General features: G+C 49.9%; 1 protein-coding gene across 1 annotated transcript; it reads left to right on the forward strand.

Moving 5' to 3' along the window:
* The first annotated feature begins 4,246 nt into the window (after window positions 1–4,246).
* On the forward strand, window positions 4,247–15,630 carry AHCY (adenosylhomocysteinase). Its single transcript, XM_061548261.1, has 10 exons — window positions 4,247–4,377; window positions 7,017–7,207; window positions 7,661–7,736; window positions 9,094–9,246; window positions 10,362–10,474; window positions 11,425–11,632; window positions 12,007–12,094; window positions 12,251–12,368; window positions 13,347–13,541; window positions 13,930–15,630. The coding sequence occupies exons 1-10, from the start codon at window positions 4,350–4,352 to the stop codon at window positions 14,059–14,061; spliced, it is 1,302 nt and encodes a 433-aa protein (XP_061404245.1). The 5' UTR covers window positions 4,247–4,349; the 3' UTR covers window positions 14,062–15,630.
* The last annotated feature ends 2,754 nt before the right edge of the window (window positions 15,631–18,384 follow it).

Below are 18,384 nucleotides of genomic sequence, written 5' to 3' on the forward strand. Positions count from 1 at the left end.
CGTTGTGGCCGAAACGTCGTGAGAATTATTTTATTATGTTTTATTTTTATTATTTTATTACTTCCCTTCTACGTGACTTTATCGAAAGAACCAAGAAGAGAGGATATCTATGAAAAGGTTTGCCAAACTGTGAATGGTTTGGAGCTGAACTGGGCTAAACTAGCCAGTGTGACAACTGATGGTGCTCCTAGCATGGTGTGGTCTAAGAAAGGAGTAATTGCTCGCATTAACCAAGAGATGGACAAACATAACCATTCTCATCCAATAGCCATACACTGCCTCATCCACCAACAAGCGCTGTGTAGTAAATCACTGAAGTGGGACTCGGTTATGAAATTTGTAGTATCTTGTGTTAACTTCATTAGAGCTCATGCACTAAACCACAGACAATTTCAGGCATTTCTGTCTGAGATAAATGTTGACTATGAAGATGTTCTGTATCACACAGAAAGAAGTCCGTTGGCTGAGTCGAGGGAGAGTTTTGAAACGTTTCTATGACTTCCACAGATTACAGCTTTTCTGCTTAAAAAAAACAAAGAAGTACCAGAGCTCAATGATGCAGAATGGAAATGGCACCTTGCCTTTCTGACAGATGTAACAGAGCTACTCAACAGTTTCAATGTGCAACTTCAAGGAAAGGGGAAGCTCATCTGTGATATGCAATCACATGTCAAAGCATTTGAAGTAATATTAGGCCTCCTCATCAAACAAGTGAAGGAGGAAAACTTCTGCCATCTCCCCACAACTCAAAATCTGTTAGTGGAAAAACCATTGGTTGCATTCCCAAACAAAACGTGTGGATTCACTGGAAACATTGCAAAAGGAGTTCCAATTTGGATTTAAAGAGGTTCATCTCCATGAACAGGACATACAGCTTTTCCGTAACCCATTTTCTATTGACATTGAAAATGTGGATACAATTTACCAAATGGAACTGGCTGAACTGCAGAATTGTGACTCTCTGAAAGCAGGGTTGCGATTTCCGCATGGAAAATGCGGAAGGAGGGTTCAAATTTTCCCGCATTTTTGCTAAAGTCAACCGCAAACGGTGGAAAGACTACTCCTATGACCGCGCGCTTTTAACAACACGTTAATGCGTTCTATTGGAAAGGATACATGCAAGGCCCAGCATCACGTAGGGCTTTGAGTTACTGATTGGAATGAATATATGATTTCCGCATTTCCGCCAACCAGATCTAGACTAATGGATGCACACTTGCATCACTTGTTACGACTAGCAGTGACAAATATGGAACCGGACATTGACCATCTCATTAGCCAAAAGCAGGCCCATAGTTCCCATTGAAATACTGGCAAGTTTGTTGATTTAACTTTACTTGTTCTTCATTTTAAATATTGTATTTATTCCCGTTTTGTTTCTTCACTTCAAAATAAGATATATGCAGTGTGCATCGGAATTTGTTCATAGTTTTTTTTTTTAACTATAGTCCGGCCCTCCAACGGTCTGAGGGACAGTGAACTGGCCCCCTGTTTAAAAAGTTTGAGGACCCCTGCTCTACCTTATAGTGGGTGGGGCTGGCAGCGGATTAGGTGGGGGCTGTGAGCAAGTAGGTAGTGTCAAAGGCCACAGGGAAAGGGTTAGTAATTGAATAGATGCGGTTATGCGAACATTGGTGGGGACGACCGCTCAAAATGCGTCCAGTTGAGCCTCCCCGAAATTTTAATTGGCTGACGTTGCGTTGGCAAGCGGTGCACTCGCACAAATAACACATTCGTCAACAACGATCCCTTAAAAGGCACAATATATCGGTGGCGTTTTGGGCAATGCAGTTCTTATTTGCACACGCGTAGACCAGAGAGATGACAGTGCATAAGAGCTGGAGACTGCACTTAATACCATGGGGCCAGACTAGAATTACATGTTAAAAATATTTTCTGATCATCAGGCTGCATGACCAGGGCACCGTATGAATATTTGCACAGAGTAGCCATTGAGTAACAAACTCCCGGAAATAGTGTAGCCTTAGTCATAGGTGGTTGGTGCTGGTGCACAGGAAATACAATTCTATACTGCCACATTCTTGTACACCCCGCAGCCGAAACCTACACATTTACAACCCCCGGTATTCCTCAACAGTCTACCCGATCCAAGTACGAACCTCACTCAACACTCCTAAGCTTCCGAGATCCCGAAGAAGTCATCCCGTTCAGGGTGATGTGGTGGTGAAGTTCTAACGCATACCGTAGACAGCCCACCATTACACAGCTGCCCACTGAACTGGGTGCAAAGTCCGGGGGTGTCTGTCCACCACATTTACCCCCTTGTCCCCGTCCCTGCGCCGATGTTAGCCTGATAGCCGCGGCCCTTATCACGCCACCGGCCGTCCTTTGGACGGGTCTCTTGTGTGCGCGCGTGTTGCTGTATCGACGTTTCAGCGTTCGCTTCTCTGCACCGCGTGTTGTTTTTCAGCACGATGTCCGACGTTTCGCAGCACGCGCTACTCCAGGGAGCTGGATTAAGTTCTCTTCCGATGTTTGTATTATCCGCTCTTGTCCGTCTGGAGTTGTACGCGCACCGATTCGATGCGTCGCGTTATATCAGGAACGTGAATGATCTAAATCCGAGAATCTACACGTGACGTGGTAACAGTGTTGCACAGCTCATTTAAATCGTTACCGCACGTGGAGACAAACTTCCCCCATTCTCGCCGTGACACTGTTAGGGGCAAGTGCCGTCAGTGAGCATCTCCGAATCTGAATATTTCGGCTGGAGGAATCCGATGAGCCATGAAGCTCTTTTTCACAGACGTCCAGTGTGGACGGGTCAGCAAGTTACAACAGCAGGACCGGGACGGCACGCGACCGGGGTTGGTGGTCAGCACCACGCCCGGCCGCCTTTGTCTCCCTCATGTCGATGTTTACACATCGCACCAGGTACTCATTCGAGGCCGAGTCGGCCTAGGAGATGCCCAGGACCGGTTCAGAATCGAACTCGAGTCGCCAGGTTCGTAGCGTAGCGCGCTATCTGCTCCACCACCGCTCCCACCAGATCACCCTGGATCTTATGCAACAGACCACAATCCTATCGCACTTACCAGCGGTCATATGACGAGCCCTCTACAAATACATCTGTGGCCAGATTTTGACCATATCGGATCTGGCCAGCGATGTTGTCCTGTGGCCAGGCTACCGTCATAGTAACGTGGAATCTCCGCGACTGGCTCGGCTGCTAATGACGATGAACACGTGGCGAGCGAGACACTGATGTGAACACAACTTGTCATGCATCGTGACACATTGATACAGCACGGCGCTGTATCACGGCACGGAGTTGTGAGGTCATCATCCAGCAGTGGGACTGGCACAGTGGCTGTACAAATATTCTTATTCTGATCATCGCTAATTGATTCCGGGTCAGCGTGCTCACATCTGGGTTACACAACTACGGCACAAAACTGCTCATTACTTAACAGCACTTTGTCAATCCGCTGCTAAATAACGCCTCCCCACTCCGCCGTGACGGCCACGGCGTTGTTTGACCATACTTCACCACGCCGCTCAGTGGCTCAACATGACTTACGCTCGCCGCGTGGCCGGGAATCGAACTTAGGTCAAGAATGGTCAGCGCAGTGCACCACCGCGCGTCACACCGCTCCACATTTGAATAAAGGGCATCGATAATTGGCTGTGATTGCATCACATCTTGAGCAACGTTTGCGTATTGACGCGATCAGGAACCGCATCGGGAACGTGATTTCACAGGTACATCCATTAAAGTAACTCTACTGCATTCACAGACGACGCCAGGGGTCGGCAAACTAAATAAAGAGACATTTTAAAAAAAGAATTCAGCCAAAAAAACCCTCAATGTGTCAAGAGCCGCGATGCACGTGGACCACGAGACGTTGGTCCAGCACACAGACACGTGAAACGCGTTTCGTTTAACGCCCACAAACAGAAAAATGTCCCATCACGGCTTCCCCCCTTCACGCCTAATTAATATTCATGAGAACTCACCCCCCGTATAGCCGTGGTCGCCGGGACCACTGCCAGCCAATGAGCCACAGCGTATTCAAATAATCTAATTAATATTCATAAGACCGTAGCACACGCCCTGCTAATGAATATTCATAAGCCGCCAGGACACGCCCTGCTCATGAATATTCATCACATCGCGCCCTCTGAGCCAATGGCGCGCGAGTGACGCGTCACTAAATAATTAATTAAAGCCGCACCGCGGGTATAAAAGCGCTGAGCTCGACAACGCGCGCCCCTTTCAGTTCAGACCTCGGCACAGACGCGGCAGGCTCTTAAGTCCGGCAGCAGTGACAGCAACAACGCAACAGGCAACAAGCAACAGGCAACACTGCAACACGCAACAAGCAACAATGTCTCAGAAGCCGAACTACAAAGTTGGTACGTCGTGAGAAGCGGATTCGGCGTTCGAGTTCCGATGTCAGTCGGAAGCGTCAGCCGTTCACTCTGCGCGGTCATAATGCAATGAATGACCGGCGTGGTGAAGTATGGTGAAATTAGCCCACGGTGAGGGTTGAGGAATGATTGGGGGCTGTGCGTGTGTGACGTTATGCCTCAAGTGCACAGTTGCTATGCTTACATTTGCAAATAATTGCGCTCCATTGATGGGACGGCGCGCCAGGGTTTTGGTGTAAACTCCTGTGGCAGAGCCGCGCTCTCCACGCCACGCGCAGCGCTTCGGGTCGATCCACTGCTGGATGAGGAGGGCCACACCTGGTCGGTCGCGGCAATTTGACGCGACATCGGTGACGGCTTCAGGTGAAGTGCCTGGAGACGCTGGCAGCGCAGTGCGATGACAGCAGCTGTCAGTAAAACATCTGTTCCAAATTTTGATTTAAAATTTTCGTGACTGCAGGGATTCATATTGGTTCTTTGGGTAAAGTCACGTAGAAGGGAAATAATAAAAAATAAACCAATACAAATTCTCACGACGTTTCGACTGCAACACAAGCAATCATCATCAGGTGTGAAATCCACAGCAAGAACATTTTAATTTTTTTAAATGTCTTGCTGTGGATTTCACATCTGATGATTGCTTGTGTTGCAGTAGAAACGTCGTGAGAATTTTTATATATTTATTATTTCCCTTCTACGTGACTTTACCGAAAGAACCAATAATATATCTCCTGTTCCGGTTACGCAGTGTTGTTGTTATTATTATGCATTGTTACATATTGTGCAGGGCATCGGGTCGGAGTTTCGCGAACAAAGTTGTCGGTGAGGGTGCTGCTTGCTACTGTGGGACGTTGGACCAATTCGCCGCTTTATTTGTGTTAAATGCTAATGTGGCCGAGTGGTTTATTTTTTTCGCTCCGATGTGCGGGCTGGAATCTGAGTGGGGTGCTGAGAAAAAAAACCCCACGGCCACACACAGACGAGGGCGCCTGGCCGGTTCCCCGCTTCGCCTCGCACCGGCTGGAATCGCAGATCTCTTCGTGAGCCACCAACCCCTTTCGGCGATTCGGCTGCGCGTGCCGGGCGGCGCTTTGTGAATTTCGCTCGCACGCGGGCGAAACTTTTAACTTGCTGCGTACTTGGCAAAGCTGTAATTGTCGTTAACCCCGCCACCACCCGACATGGCCAATTAGTAAAGTTTGTCACGTAAACAGAACGTGCCAATTCGTGACTAGTACAGCACACTGGTGTGTTGGAGAGTATTCCCACATTTACAATCTGAGTACGTACGACGTTTCGCCAGTAATTGCAATCGGCATCATCAGACGACAGCCAGATTTGTGAGCTATGCATTGCATCGTGACATCGCGAATATAAGTGATGTCTTTATGTAAAACAACGCCATTTTTAACACTTGGCAGGAACCTCCTGTAAAACTTACACAAGACTCTAAAGACTTTCCTGAATAAACTCGCAGAATCAAATGTTCATTTGATGAGTAACGTGGATCCGTGGCCTCTTGAGTTGATAAGTGACACTGCCGAGTTAAGTTTAATTTGTTGAGTAAATCCATTGACGCGTGATAAGTTGATGACATACCTGTCAACCCATGCGGTTTACCTGTATTCTTGTACAGGGAAATTGAGTTTTCAGGTACCTTTTAATATGGAAAAAAATGTATATTTGTTTTTCCATTGTGATGGGGCTTTGTAGGATGAACTTTGAGATTTATAAGGGCACCGGGTGACCAATAAGGTCTGAATTGGTCTGTCATAAGTTTATAAGGGGTTGACAGGTAGGTGATGATATCTTGATACGATTACCGGTGGCATCTTCGTAAGTTGACAATGATATCGCGACGGCACTCCAAGTTAAACACTCAACACCTTTGTCAACAACACTGCGTGGCCCTATATTATTTTATATAGGTGACGTTTTGGGCAGTTACCCTTCTTCGAAGCCGAAGCACAAGGACCATTGCCCAAAAGCGTCACCTGTTATATATATTTTAAGGCGTCCGTTTTGATGAATATGAATGTTGTTTTTTGCTCTTCTGCCAATGCGGCAGCATCACCAAATAATTTATGTCCTCGCCACACGCCTGGAGGTAGGTGGCGTCTTGATGAATTTGGCAGCACCTTGATTAACATTTTGAATGCGTTGCTCTCGTGCATGGGGTCGGCAACCTTTCAAAGAAGAAGAGGCAATTTTTTTGGCTTCTGTCTTTGACCAAAATAGTTCAAGAGCCGCATCACACGCAGAGCTAATTCTACACAAACACAGCACGTATACAGCAGATGGCAAATAATTCTGACTTAACAAAGAGGTGATGGAATAAACTGCATCCATTTTAGTTTTTTCCTCCCCTTCTTCGTTAACAATACATTTTGACTACTATTTTGTCGTCAACACCACTGCCTGACATATTTGATAAGTTATTACGTTAAATTATGCTTAAGAATACTGTTTTTGTAACGGCTACCCGCAAGGGGTCAGCGAAAGAGCCCCAAGGAGGAAGCCAAAGAGCCACATGCAGCTCCGGAGCCGAAGGTTACCAACCCCTGCCCTAATGCCACGCAAGACTTAATGACCCGCCGTCCACCGCCTATCCCCTCGCCTCACAGCGGACATTTCCTTGGCGGAGTGGGGACGCAAGGCCCTCGACATCGCTGAGAATGAGATGCCGGGCCTCATGAAGATGCGCCAGATGTACGGCAAGTCCAAGCCGCTGACCGGCGCCCGCATCTCTGGCTGCCTCCACATGACGGTGCAGACGGCCGTTCTAATCGAGACGCTTGTGGAGCTGGGTGCCAAGGTGGGTGGTGCTCGTGCAGACAGGCACGCATGCACACACACGCGGATTAACGACGGAGACCTTGGTGGGTTGAGGTATCCCGGGCTGTTGGGGCAAGTGCTGGAGTCCTGATATGGTTGGCATGGCGCACGAGAACGTGGTGTGGCTACCACGGCACCCAACCTTTGCCTCCACAGCGCTGATGTTTGCACAACACACCGGGTTCAGATATCACTTGACACTGGATGTCAACTGTGGCCTGGAATCGAACCCAGGTGTCTGGGTTTGTAGCACAGCACATGAACCAGTACACCATCGCACCATTTATCAGTGTGCTCGCAAACACGCACATTGTTGTATACAAGCGCTTCTGTTCACGTGTGTACTCTTGTCTTTGTGCACACGTCTGATTGATCACCTGCTCATCCCCCCCTTTCCGCCCCCCGTCACCCTCCCTGATGCTCCCACCTGCAGGTGATGTGGTCGAGCTGCAACATCTTCTCCACGCAGGACCACGCCGCCGCTGCCATAGCCAAGGCCGGCATCCCTGGTGTGCGCAATGTCACTTGTGTGACGCACGCACACACACACATTGCCCCGATCCGACACACTGGATCAGACATCAACTGGCATGGACACACCGCCCTGATCGCGCACACCACCCCGATTGAACACGCCACACTGGAGAGACACACCGCTCGGCATGGAAACAACATCTGGCATGGACATGCCGCCCCCATCACACACACCACCCACCACGGACACACCGCACGGAATGGACGCACCGCCCAGCACGGACACACTGCACGGGACAGACTCGCACCACCCAGTTGACACGCACCGCCCAACACGAACCGCCCAACATGCACACACATCAGCTCGTCATGTGATAGCACGGTGGCCACAGGTGGTCAGGGGGTCATGATGTCAAGGGTGGCCCGTCGGCTGTGTTTGTCCAGGCGGGACAGTGTGGCGGCTGTGTGTGTCACCATGACTATGCATCTCTCCTCCTTGCCGATCAGATTGGTTCTTGATCTCTCCCCGTGTCAGCGCTGGCTGCCGATTGATTGCACAGAGCTGAATGTTGGCGATCTATCTATGATTTACTAGGGTCAGGGTTACAGGGTAGACCTTTGTAGTGACCAATGTTAGGAAAACATGATTATATTTATTATTTAAAGGTCTTGGATTCCTACACCACCTGGTGTCCCATGCTGGCTTTAATAGGTGCTTGCTCGTAGCGCTTGCACAAGTCTGTTTAACATTAGAGGAGTTGCTGATTTCATCTCCCCATATCGATGGTGGACATACTCTTGGGCACATTTTGTCTGTTTGGTTGGCTGTAGTAATCTCAGCTCTTGTAGCCCTTCTAGAATATTTAACGAAACACCCAGCAGATCAGATTCCTCATCCAAAAACATAAAAAAAAATTCCAATATATAAACAAATTAATCATAATTAATGTTTTGGTCGGATCGCCGCATATGTCGTATACCCTCCTCTACCCGACACAGCCAAATAAAGGTGTCGCGTCAACAAACTCGCAATGAAAATTCGTGCATTTGATCACCTGACTTTATTCATTTGTCTGTCAGGTGGCGGAGGGTGTACGACACACATCGGCATTTTTATTGCGCACTCGGACCCAAAAATGTACTTGCGAATCGTAACATATTGGTCACGAAAGCCCACTTGTTAAATTTATACCGGGTCTTGCGCAGACAGCTGTCCGTCGTCGTTTTCCCTTTCCGCGAACGAAGTCACAGGCGTCACATAGGCCGGTCAGCGTGGCGTAACCTGCACGCGCGCCCTCGCGGACGTCTGCCCTGACCTGTTGTCCATTATATGGAGCCCCCCCCCCCTCGGGTTTCCCCCTGTCGTTGACGAGGGGCGTGCGTGTGCCGCAGTGTTCGCGTGGAAGGGCGAGACGGACGAGGAGTACGTGTGGTGCATCGAGCAGACGCTCGTCTTCCCCGACGGGAAGCCGCTCAACATGATCCTGGACGACGGGGGGGACCTCACCAACCTCGTGCACACAAAGCACCCCGAACTGCTGAAAGGTGCGTCGCGTCCAACAGGATGGCCCACCCAACCGTATCGCCCACTTGCTGCCCCGCCGCTCATTCACTCACTCACTCACTCACCCACTTGCTCGCCAAATGAAATGCTCGCCCATTCTTGTATTCGTTAAGTCGTTTGCTCACTCGCTCGCTCACTCACCCGCTCGATCACCCTTCTTCGGGTTGCTGGCCCACACTCGTGTTCATCTGCTCGTTCGGTCACCTTCCTGGTCACTCGTTTGTTCTCTCCTGTGTTCATCCATTCACTTGCGCAATTTGCTCTTGTGCTCTGTTATTAGCTCGCTTGTTCACTTGCCCACTAGCTAGCCCATCCGATTACTTATCTGCCCACTTTCATGTCCGCCCGCGTACTCCCTCGCTCGCTCATTTGCACATTATTAATTTCTTGTGTTTTGTTCACTTGCCTCTTCACCCACTTTGCCAACTCGCCTCTTCACCGAATGCAAGTATCCTCTCCAGCTCAAGAGGGCCATGCAACAGCCGGAACAAATGAGTGCGCACGCAGATTGGTGTCATCAGCAGAAAAACACAACAGGATTCCCAACATGATGTGCATGTTTTGATGACGTTGCTATTTTTGTGCCCGGTCTGAAATGACATCGGCTTGATGGCCAGTCACCTGATCTCTACACTAAGGGGCAGCACTTTCCCACTTCCCCTACTAGAGGGAAACATATTAATCTCATGACGGTCATTCTCAGAGCTGGAATTCGGTCAAATGAAGCGCAAAACCAAAGATAATGCTATCGTTTTCTGTGTGGCCATTGGTGTCTGAGCTGAAATAATCAATTAACTTCACTGGAGCCTGTTTCATCACGAGCAGCGGGAACCTGGATTCTAGCCCTTCTCCTCAGCAGTGCTGTCTCGGTGTCTCTGACCCCTCATTGACTCGCCCACTTATCCATCCACTCACCCGTCCACTCACTCACTCACAGACTCATTCTCCCGCTCACCCAGTCATTCACCCTTCCACCAACCCACCCTCTCACCCGCTTACCCGCCCACTCGTCAGCTCATCCATTCACTCGCCTGCCCATTCGCCTGCCCACTCCCCTGCTCACTCGTCCGCTTGCCCGTTACGTGCGACTTGGCAGGCATCCGCGGCGTGTCTGAGGAGACGACCACGGGCGTGCACAACCTCTACAAGATGCTCAAGAACAATGAGCTCAAGATCCCAGCCATCAACGTCAACGACTCCGTCACCAAGGTAACGTCCCCAGCGCCCATACCCCTCTACCCCCACCCATGACGGATCTCCCCCACTGCCAGCCGATCATCCGACTCCCCCCACCCCCAACGACCCACCTCCCTCCCCCCCCATTTCCACTGCTGGTCCATGTAAATCCACCAAGATTTGTGGGTTTCTTCACAAGTCTATGGGTCTCTGCAAGTCGGAGTCTGTGTGTAATTCTGCAGTTGATTGTAAATCTAAGATTCTCTTTGTAAGTCTCCGTGCATGTTTGTGTATTAAGTTTACAGTCCTGTGCGAGTCTACGTAGGTAGGGCTCGATGCCCATTACATAATCGATGCCCATTACATAATCGGTGCCCATTACATAATCTGATAAAATGGGAGGAAAAAAGACAAAAGAATGTTTAAAAATATCGATCGTGATTAAGTAGGGGCAGATGTTTATTTGTATTTGTGGACAACTATCGATTTTGGCTACGGAGTCCATACGGCTTGGCGCAGACTTTTTGTGAACTGTTCCAAAGTCATGAACCACAACTCCAAAAAAAACACGGCTCTGGGTCGCCACACCCATGGATAATTGTGCACAGTGGCTTTAAATCACCACCGTGTGACGACAAAGGCAGCTTGCCGTGGGGCATGAGACGATGGCGCGTCAGAGTCGGTGGGAACGCGCCGTCTAAAAGTACGTCCTCCACAGAGGTGGAGCAATGCAATTGGCTTGCGTGTACAGGCACGAGAATCTCTGTTACTTCGCGGGATCGTGAGAGATGACGATGGTCTGGCAAGACTTCATCCGGCAGTGGAATGATCATGGCGGGTGATGATGATGATGATGATATGCGACATTCCTTGTTCTTGTCTGTGCCCTGATCCCTCTTATCTCCCGTTTTTTCCTGTGCCCACGATCCTTCCTCCACTACTCGCCCCCTCCTCCCTTCCCCCTCCCCTGTCGCACGGAACAGAGCAAGTTCGACAACCTGTACGGGTGCCGCGAGTCGCTGATCGACGGCATCAAGCGCGCCACGGACGTGATGATCGCAGGAAAGGTGGCAGTGGTGGCCGGCTACGGCGACGTGGGCAAGGGCTCCGCGCAGTCGCTGCGTGCGTTCGGGGCACGTGTCATCATCACCGAGATCGACCCCATCAATGCGCTGCAGGCCGCCATGGAGGGTGAGTGCGCCGCCACTATCACCACCCTCACCACCACCACCCCAGCTGCCAACGTCATTACCGACACCGTCACGAATTGTCATTGCCGCGACCGCCAACATCATCATGACCGTCACTACCGCCACTTCTGCCATCATCGCGACCAGTTCCATTGTGACCGCAACCATTATCACTAACACCATGATAGTGACAGCCACCATCGCGACAGCCACCGTTACCACCGCCATCCATGTCGATGCCATCACTGTGCCACAGCCTTTGACGACGTGACCTATCTGGCCCCCGAGAAAGGAGTAATACTGACACCAGCATTGGTGACACCAATATCACCGACACCGCCATGTTTGTTCTCACTCCGTCTCTCTCCGTCCCAGGCTACGAGGTGACGACGATGGACGAGGCCTGCAAGGAGGCCAACATCTTCGTGACGACGACCGGATGCAAGGACATCATCACGGGCAGGTGGGGGCTCGCGGTGGCTTAATTTGTGCACCTAGCCTGGCACAGGCGGCGTGGCGATATCGCCATCGGTCAGCGGTGATTGGCCGCCGTTGTCTTCGTTCGTGCGCTCGATCTGACCGTGTGGGCTCGCGTTCTTGTTGTTCCCGTGTCTTGCAGGCATTTTGAGCAGATGAAGGAGGACTCCATTGTGTGCAACATCGGTCACTTTGATTGCGAGCTGGACGTCAAGTGGCTCAACGACCATGCGGCCGCGAAGATCAACGTCAAGCCACAGGTAGGGGGGGCCCACCTGCGATCTGCGGGCCGGACGTGACCCGTGACTTCGTTTCATATGGCCAATGACTTTTAAACTATTTAAACTATTTTTTATTTTACCAGGTAAGGCCCACTGAGCTTTTTAGCTCTTTTTCAGAAGCCGCCTGGCCACAAATAATAGTGCAACGAAGCGGCTTATCGCGTTGATTATAAATGTGGGGGGAAAAAACTAGACCCAGAAAAATCCACGCGGTGGCTCGCCACTCGAACATCCTGCAGTCATGTGATGCCTACGACTTGGTAATGGCCCGCACATGATATGTATTTGTCGCTGTCTTAGCGCATTACTAGATTGCTTGCGACAGGGACTATTTTTGACCTCCCAACACTGTTTCTAATTTCGCCCCACTCAGTCACTTCTGTCACTTTTGCTTACTTGGATTGGTCAAGGAGTGGTGGGGGGGTGAGGGGTCAGAGTGGGGGTGGGGGGGGTTGCGGCAAGGATTGGTTCAGATCTCACTCGCCACTGACGTTAGCCGTGGCCAGTAATCAAACTTTACTGGCTGGGTTCACAGCGTAGTAAGCTAAGCACCGCGCTACCTGCGATTAATGGTGGCGAGATGTTAACTACCTTGCCTGGTATACAGAAGGTCGTGGATTAGATCCCAACCTTGATGCCTGTATATTTGGAGTTTGCGTGTCTCACCATGGTCGTGTGGATTTTTCTCTCCTGGTCCTCCGGGTATTCCCTCCACATTTAGAATGAACATGCGCTCAGAGTATTTGCCTGCAATGAATTTACACATAAGCCACTTCAATGAGCTATCATTTTGTCACCAGGTCACTTCTAAAAAAGAGCTATATAGCTCGGTGGGGTAAATGGAGGCACGCCGCTGCACTTTACATATTGTACAAGGCACAAAAATGTATCCTCCCAACTAATACGACCTCTTTGCCCCCCCCACTTCCTTCTGTCTCTGCCCCCCCCACCCCACAGGTTGACCGCTACCGCTTGAAGAACGGGCGTCACGTAATCCTGCTAGCAGAGGGGCGGCTTGTGAACCTGGGCTGCGCCATGGGCCACCCGAGCTTTGTGATGAGCAACTCCTTCACCAACCAGGTGCTGGCACAGATCGAGCTGTGGAAGCACACCGACAAGTATCCGCTCGGAGTCTACTTTCTGCCCAAGAAGGTAGCTAGCTCCCTTTTGTTGCTCACCTGGTCGGTCACTCATTTGTTCACTCGCTCGTGCTTGTTTACTCGTTTGCATGTGTATTTACTCACTTGTAAGAGTGACAATGCATCGATTTGTTTACGAATATCGACTCCCACGGCTCGTGATACATGGCATCAGATTGTGTGTCTGCTTGCCTTTCCGTTTGTATGTGTCCATATGTGTGTCTGCGTGCGTCTGTTCATGTGTCTATATTCCTCTGTCTAAATGTGTTTTAGTTGATGTGTCCATGTGTACCTGTGTGGTCGTGTGTGTGTGCGTCCCTGACCTCTGTATTCCATCATTTCCCACCTCCCACCCCCCACCACCATCTCCTCTCTCTGACCCGTTTCCCCCCCCGGAACAGCTGGATGAAGCCGTGGCGGAGGCTCACCTGCACCAGCTGGGCGTGAAGCTCACCAAGCTCTCGGACGATCAGGCTTCCTACCTCGGCATTCCACGTGAAGGGCCCTTCAAGCCTGACCACTACCGATATTGAAAGCTGTGCCCTGTATCCCGCTCTCTTGCCCCAAACCCCCCCATCCTGCCCTGCCCTGCCCAGGGTTGGACTAGACCTAACGACAACTTGGCATTTGTTTCCTATAAGCTGCCGGTTCCCAGAGTTTGAGACAATTCATTCTGCACGCAACTTGCATTGCCCCCCCCTCCCCGCTTGTGGCCGTGTTCGTGAGGTTTAAATGGTAAAAAAAGTGAAACTCGTAAACAAAAAGAGAAATCTTGAACTCGATTGCCAACGGTTTAATTGTCAGAAATTGTAACCGAAAGACGAGACCGAATGCGCGCGCGGCCGTCATCTCGATTCTGACCCTCGACGTCGCCACCGGAGCACTCTCGTGACGTCGCTGTGGCGACTTCTCGAAGCACAGCAGCTACTGATGCCGGGACATCACTCGAGTGCGATGGCGGTGCTCCTGAAAGTCACTTTACATTTCTTTTTGTCTCCGAAACGAAACTTTAAACCTCACAGGAGACAGCCTGACACAGCCAAGCTACCAGATTTCAGCTGTTCGATGGGTTTGCGTTATCCCCATCGGCTTTTAAGTGCTACTTAATATCCGATGGCTCAACCTGGTGTCTTTCACAGAGAAAATGCCCAATTTCCATTTGGCCCAATCCGGCCTTGATCATGTCGTGCCCTGTAGCAGCAACGATAATGCACCAAGCTCATCCCCTCTCCCGATGCAACAGCACAGTGGCCTGCATACACAATGTGGTCAGACGGAGAGAGAGTTGCTCACAATGATTCTCTTGGGTGGTTGAGTGTTAAAAATCCATCATTAAAACATAACAGGTACTTTGATGCATACATGGGGCCACCCACAGAGCGGCCGAGTGGTGTGTCACAGCTGTTGCATTCATATCAGTGGTTATCCGGTACATTCACTGCATTTAATTGACATGGTTTACGTCGCAAACTTCACAGGTTTTTATTTAATGTGGCTTGAAAAAAATCTCGTGCAGATTTTGACCAAACCCAGTTGCTCCTGCCTGGCCAATGTGCTCAAAAGGAGTAAGGACTCATTTGATTTAAAATGTATCCGTGTGCTTACGATGCACAAATTCCATCTTATATACTTAGTTCTTTCGAAAGAACCAAGAATATGAATCTCTGCAGTCACGAAAGCTTTAAATCAGAATTCCATCTTGTTTATGAGAATCGATCATTTACAATTTGCAGACGGATAAAACGAAACCTCTGTGTTAGAAGATCTATTTTGGGATCTCACTTGGCCCATCATCGTTAAAAGTATCTGCAGGTCAATAAAAATGAGTTCCGCTTTGTAGGACCATCATCAGTGTTCGTCCTATGGACGAACTGTTACTCGTCCATAGCAATGGTGAAATTTGACACCACTGGATCAGGACTCACAATGTAATTGAACAATCACCCCACACAGGCTTTGTTGGTTTCTCCACACGGGCATCAATCTCATTTCAGAAGCCTCATGTTTGCTGCAGTTAATGCTGCTGATGAATTGGTTTGTAATCGGTGATGTTGGACATTTTTAGGCAACTAAAGATTGAATAAAAGACGGCCGTGACCGAACCATTTGTGTGCGTGGTGGGGAGCGGTGGTGTAGCAGTTAGTACACTCGCAGCCAACACCAGTGATGATTATCTGAACCAGTCCTGGGCCTCCCCTAGGTCTACTCTGCCTCATGAGTACCTGGTGCAGTGTGGAAACATCGCCACTGGGAGACAAAGGTGGCCGGGCGTGGTGCTGGCGACCTACCCCCTCGTGAGCTGTCGACCGTCATAGGTGCCATCTAACAGCATTTGCCCCAACAGTCTTAAGGCTCTACGGGGGAATCTGTCTTTTTTGCGTGCGTGTGGTAAGTTGTAAGCGATGGCGTAGTGGTGTTCGTGTGCTGCGCTATGAACCCAGCCACCATAATTTGGTTCCCGTCGAGGTCGACTGTGTGTATAGAGTACTTCGTGAGGTGTGTAAACAAAAGCACTGGGGATACAAGGCGGCCAGGCGTGGTATTACACCACCCAGTTGTGCACCCATACCAGCTTCAATAGGCGCTCCCTAACAGCGCTTGCCCCAACAGTAAGACTTTTTGAGGATTTCTTTGGTAAATTAATAACACCGTCATCATCGTTGCAAAAAGTGTGGACCGACTAAAAGGGATGACGAGAAACGAATGCCCAGAGACTAACATGGGGAAATGAATCTCCATCGGGTTACATGGGAAATCAGAACGCCCGTAGGCCAACATTGAATAACGAATGCCCAAAGGGTTACATTGATAAACGAATGTCTTGGAATCCTGACGTTACAGGTACGATTTCATCTCTTGGGGTGACAGGTGAAATAATTGGCAAGTTTCTTAAAGTCATCAAGTCTCCATCCAGCGATATAAATGGGTACACCACGGCCAAAAATGCAGGTCGTGTGTGGTGGGGTGAAGTGTGGTGGGTACTCCGACATTCTTCTCGCACGTCTGCTCGGTGTGGAAGATTTGGCAAAATACCCAAATAGAGGCCACTCCCTTCCGCCAGCAGTGGCGTAAGCGCAATTGCAGGCCTGCACCTTTGACTTTAGCATCTCGCTGTAATGGCACATGGATCAGCAGGGCCACATTAACAACCAAATGTCACAAAAACTTAAAAGTTTGCGCAAATCAGCGTGGGGAGATGCACGCCGGGCGGTGGTGGCTGTGCACGTGGCTTGCAATTCAGCAGTGGAGGCGTCAGCGAGGGTCTGTGGATCACCACACAAATGTCGTGAAACTCCCTTCCCGTGGGCAACGAGGACGTGCACATACCTTGGCTCGCCAGGAGACGGCAGTACAGCAAAAGGTGGGCTCCACCTGCACCGTGTGTATGGGGTCGAGGAAGTTGGTTCTCGACCGGGAGTACCCCTTGGGGTACGTGCGGTGAATTGTGTGAAATAATATCATACATGAGTCACTGGTGAGTAATCACGTATGAATCTGCCAATATAAAATAACGACGATACAAATTAATGCCATATGGTAACCGAGGATGATATAAAAGACGAAATTTGAAGCTTTCGTGACTGCAAGGATTCATACTCTTTGGTTTTTTCGTTAAAGTCACTTAGATAAAAATTGAATTAAATGAAATCCAAATTAAATCACGACGTTTCAGGCACAACACAAGAAGGACACTTGTGTTGCGCCCGAAACGTCGTGATTTAATTTAGTTTTCATTTATTTGATTTGATTTTTTACCTACGTGACTTTACGGAAAAAAAACAAATAGTGTAGATATAAAAGACCTTTCTAAACTCATTGATCGTAAACTATCTGGTTTCCAAAAGGAACGTTGCGAGGGTGAACAAATTACGTCCTGCGTGCAGAACGTCCGTTACGCTTTTATTAATTCGCTTGCAGCTACTAAGCTCGCTAGTTAGGATATCTCACAAAACGGACAATAATTAAACTATTGATGTTCATTCTTCGTACATTTATTTCTCAAAACCATGTTGGGTCAGGCAAGGGGGTACTGGGTTGAAACTAAATGTAACCTGCGGTACAAGAGCCAGGAAAATGTTGAGAACCACTGGCATAGAGTGTTGCCCCCTCGCATGCGTTGGGTTTTCTGCGGGTGATCGGGTTTCCTCCCACAAGGTAAACAATCGATTAGCCGAACACATTCCTGCAGAGGGAGCTGGTAGGAACGTTGGGTTGCTCGGTCAATGGCCAGGGTCAACGGCGGCGTGGTGTATTCCGCAAATATGCCCGACTGTGAGGGCGGGCACAAGTCGGCGTGGGTAGGTTAAACGTTGAGTTTTATAAGGGCACCACGGGGTGACCAGCCCCTCCCCACCCAGCCTCACCCCTCCCACCCCCCACCCAGCCCTTCCCCACCCTCCCTCCCCACCCAGCCCCTCCCCACCCTCCCCACCCAGCCCCTTTCCACCCTTCCCACCCAGCCCCACCCTCCCCTCCCCACCCAGCCCCTCCCTGCACGACGGACGGACACAATAATCCCCTGTGGGCTGGTGTAACCAGGAGGTTCCTAACAGTATAACACCTTTATAGAAGGCCGCAGAGCTTGGGCAATTGTTGGTAGCGCCGGCTCACCGCGTGGCCGCTGCTGCCTTCCCGTCCGTATGTGGTTCCTATGTATGTTGGACTTATTTCGCACCGTACATAGCCAACCGTGCTAATCAGAGGGAAAGTTCCTCCTCCTGGCGCCTCCCTCCAAGAGCGAACGAATCCTTAGACACAAAAAGGAACACGTTCATTATAGAGGGCATACGCAGGTTAATAATGAGGCAAACTTAAGAAACGAATTCCGTGCTTCAAGTTCATTCAAACAGAGTTTG

The sequence above is a fragment of the Lethenteron reissneri genome, chromosome 9, assembly GCF_015708825.2.
Source record: "Lethenteron reissneri isolate LAM-NWPU_2019-01 chromosome 9, ASM1570882v1, whole genome shotgun sequence".
NCBI classification, from domain to species: Eukaryota; Metazoa; Chordata; class Hyperoartia; order Petromyzontiformes; family Petromyzontidae; genus Lethenteron; species Lethenteron reissneri.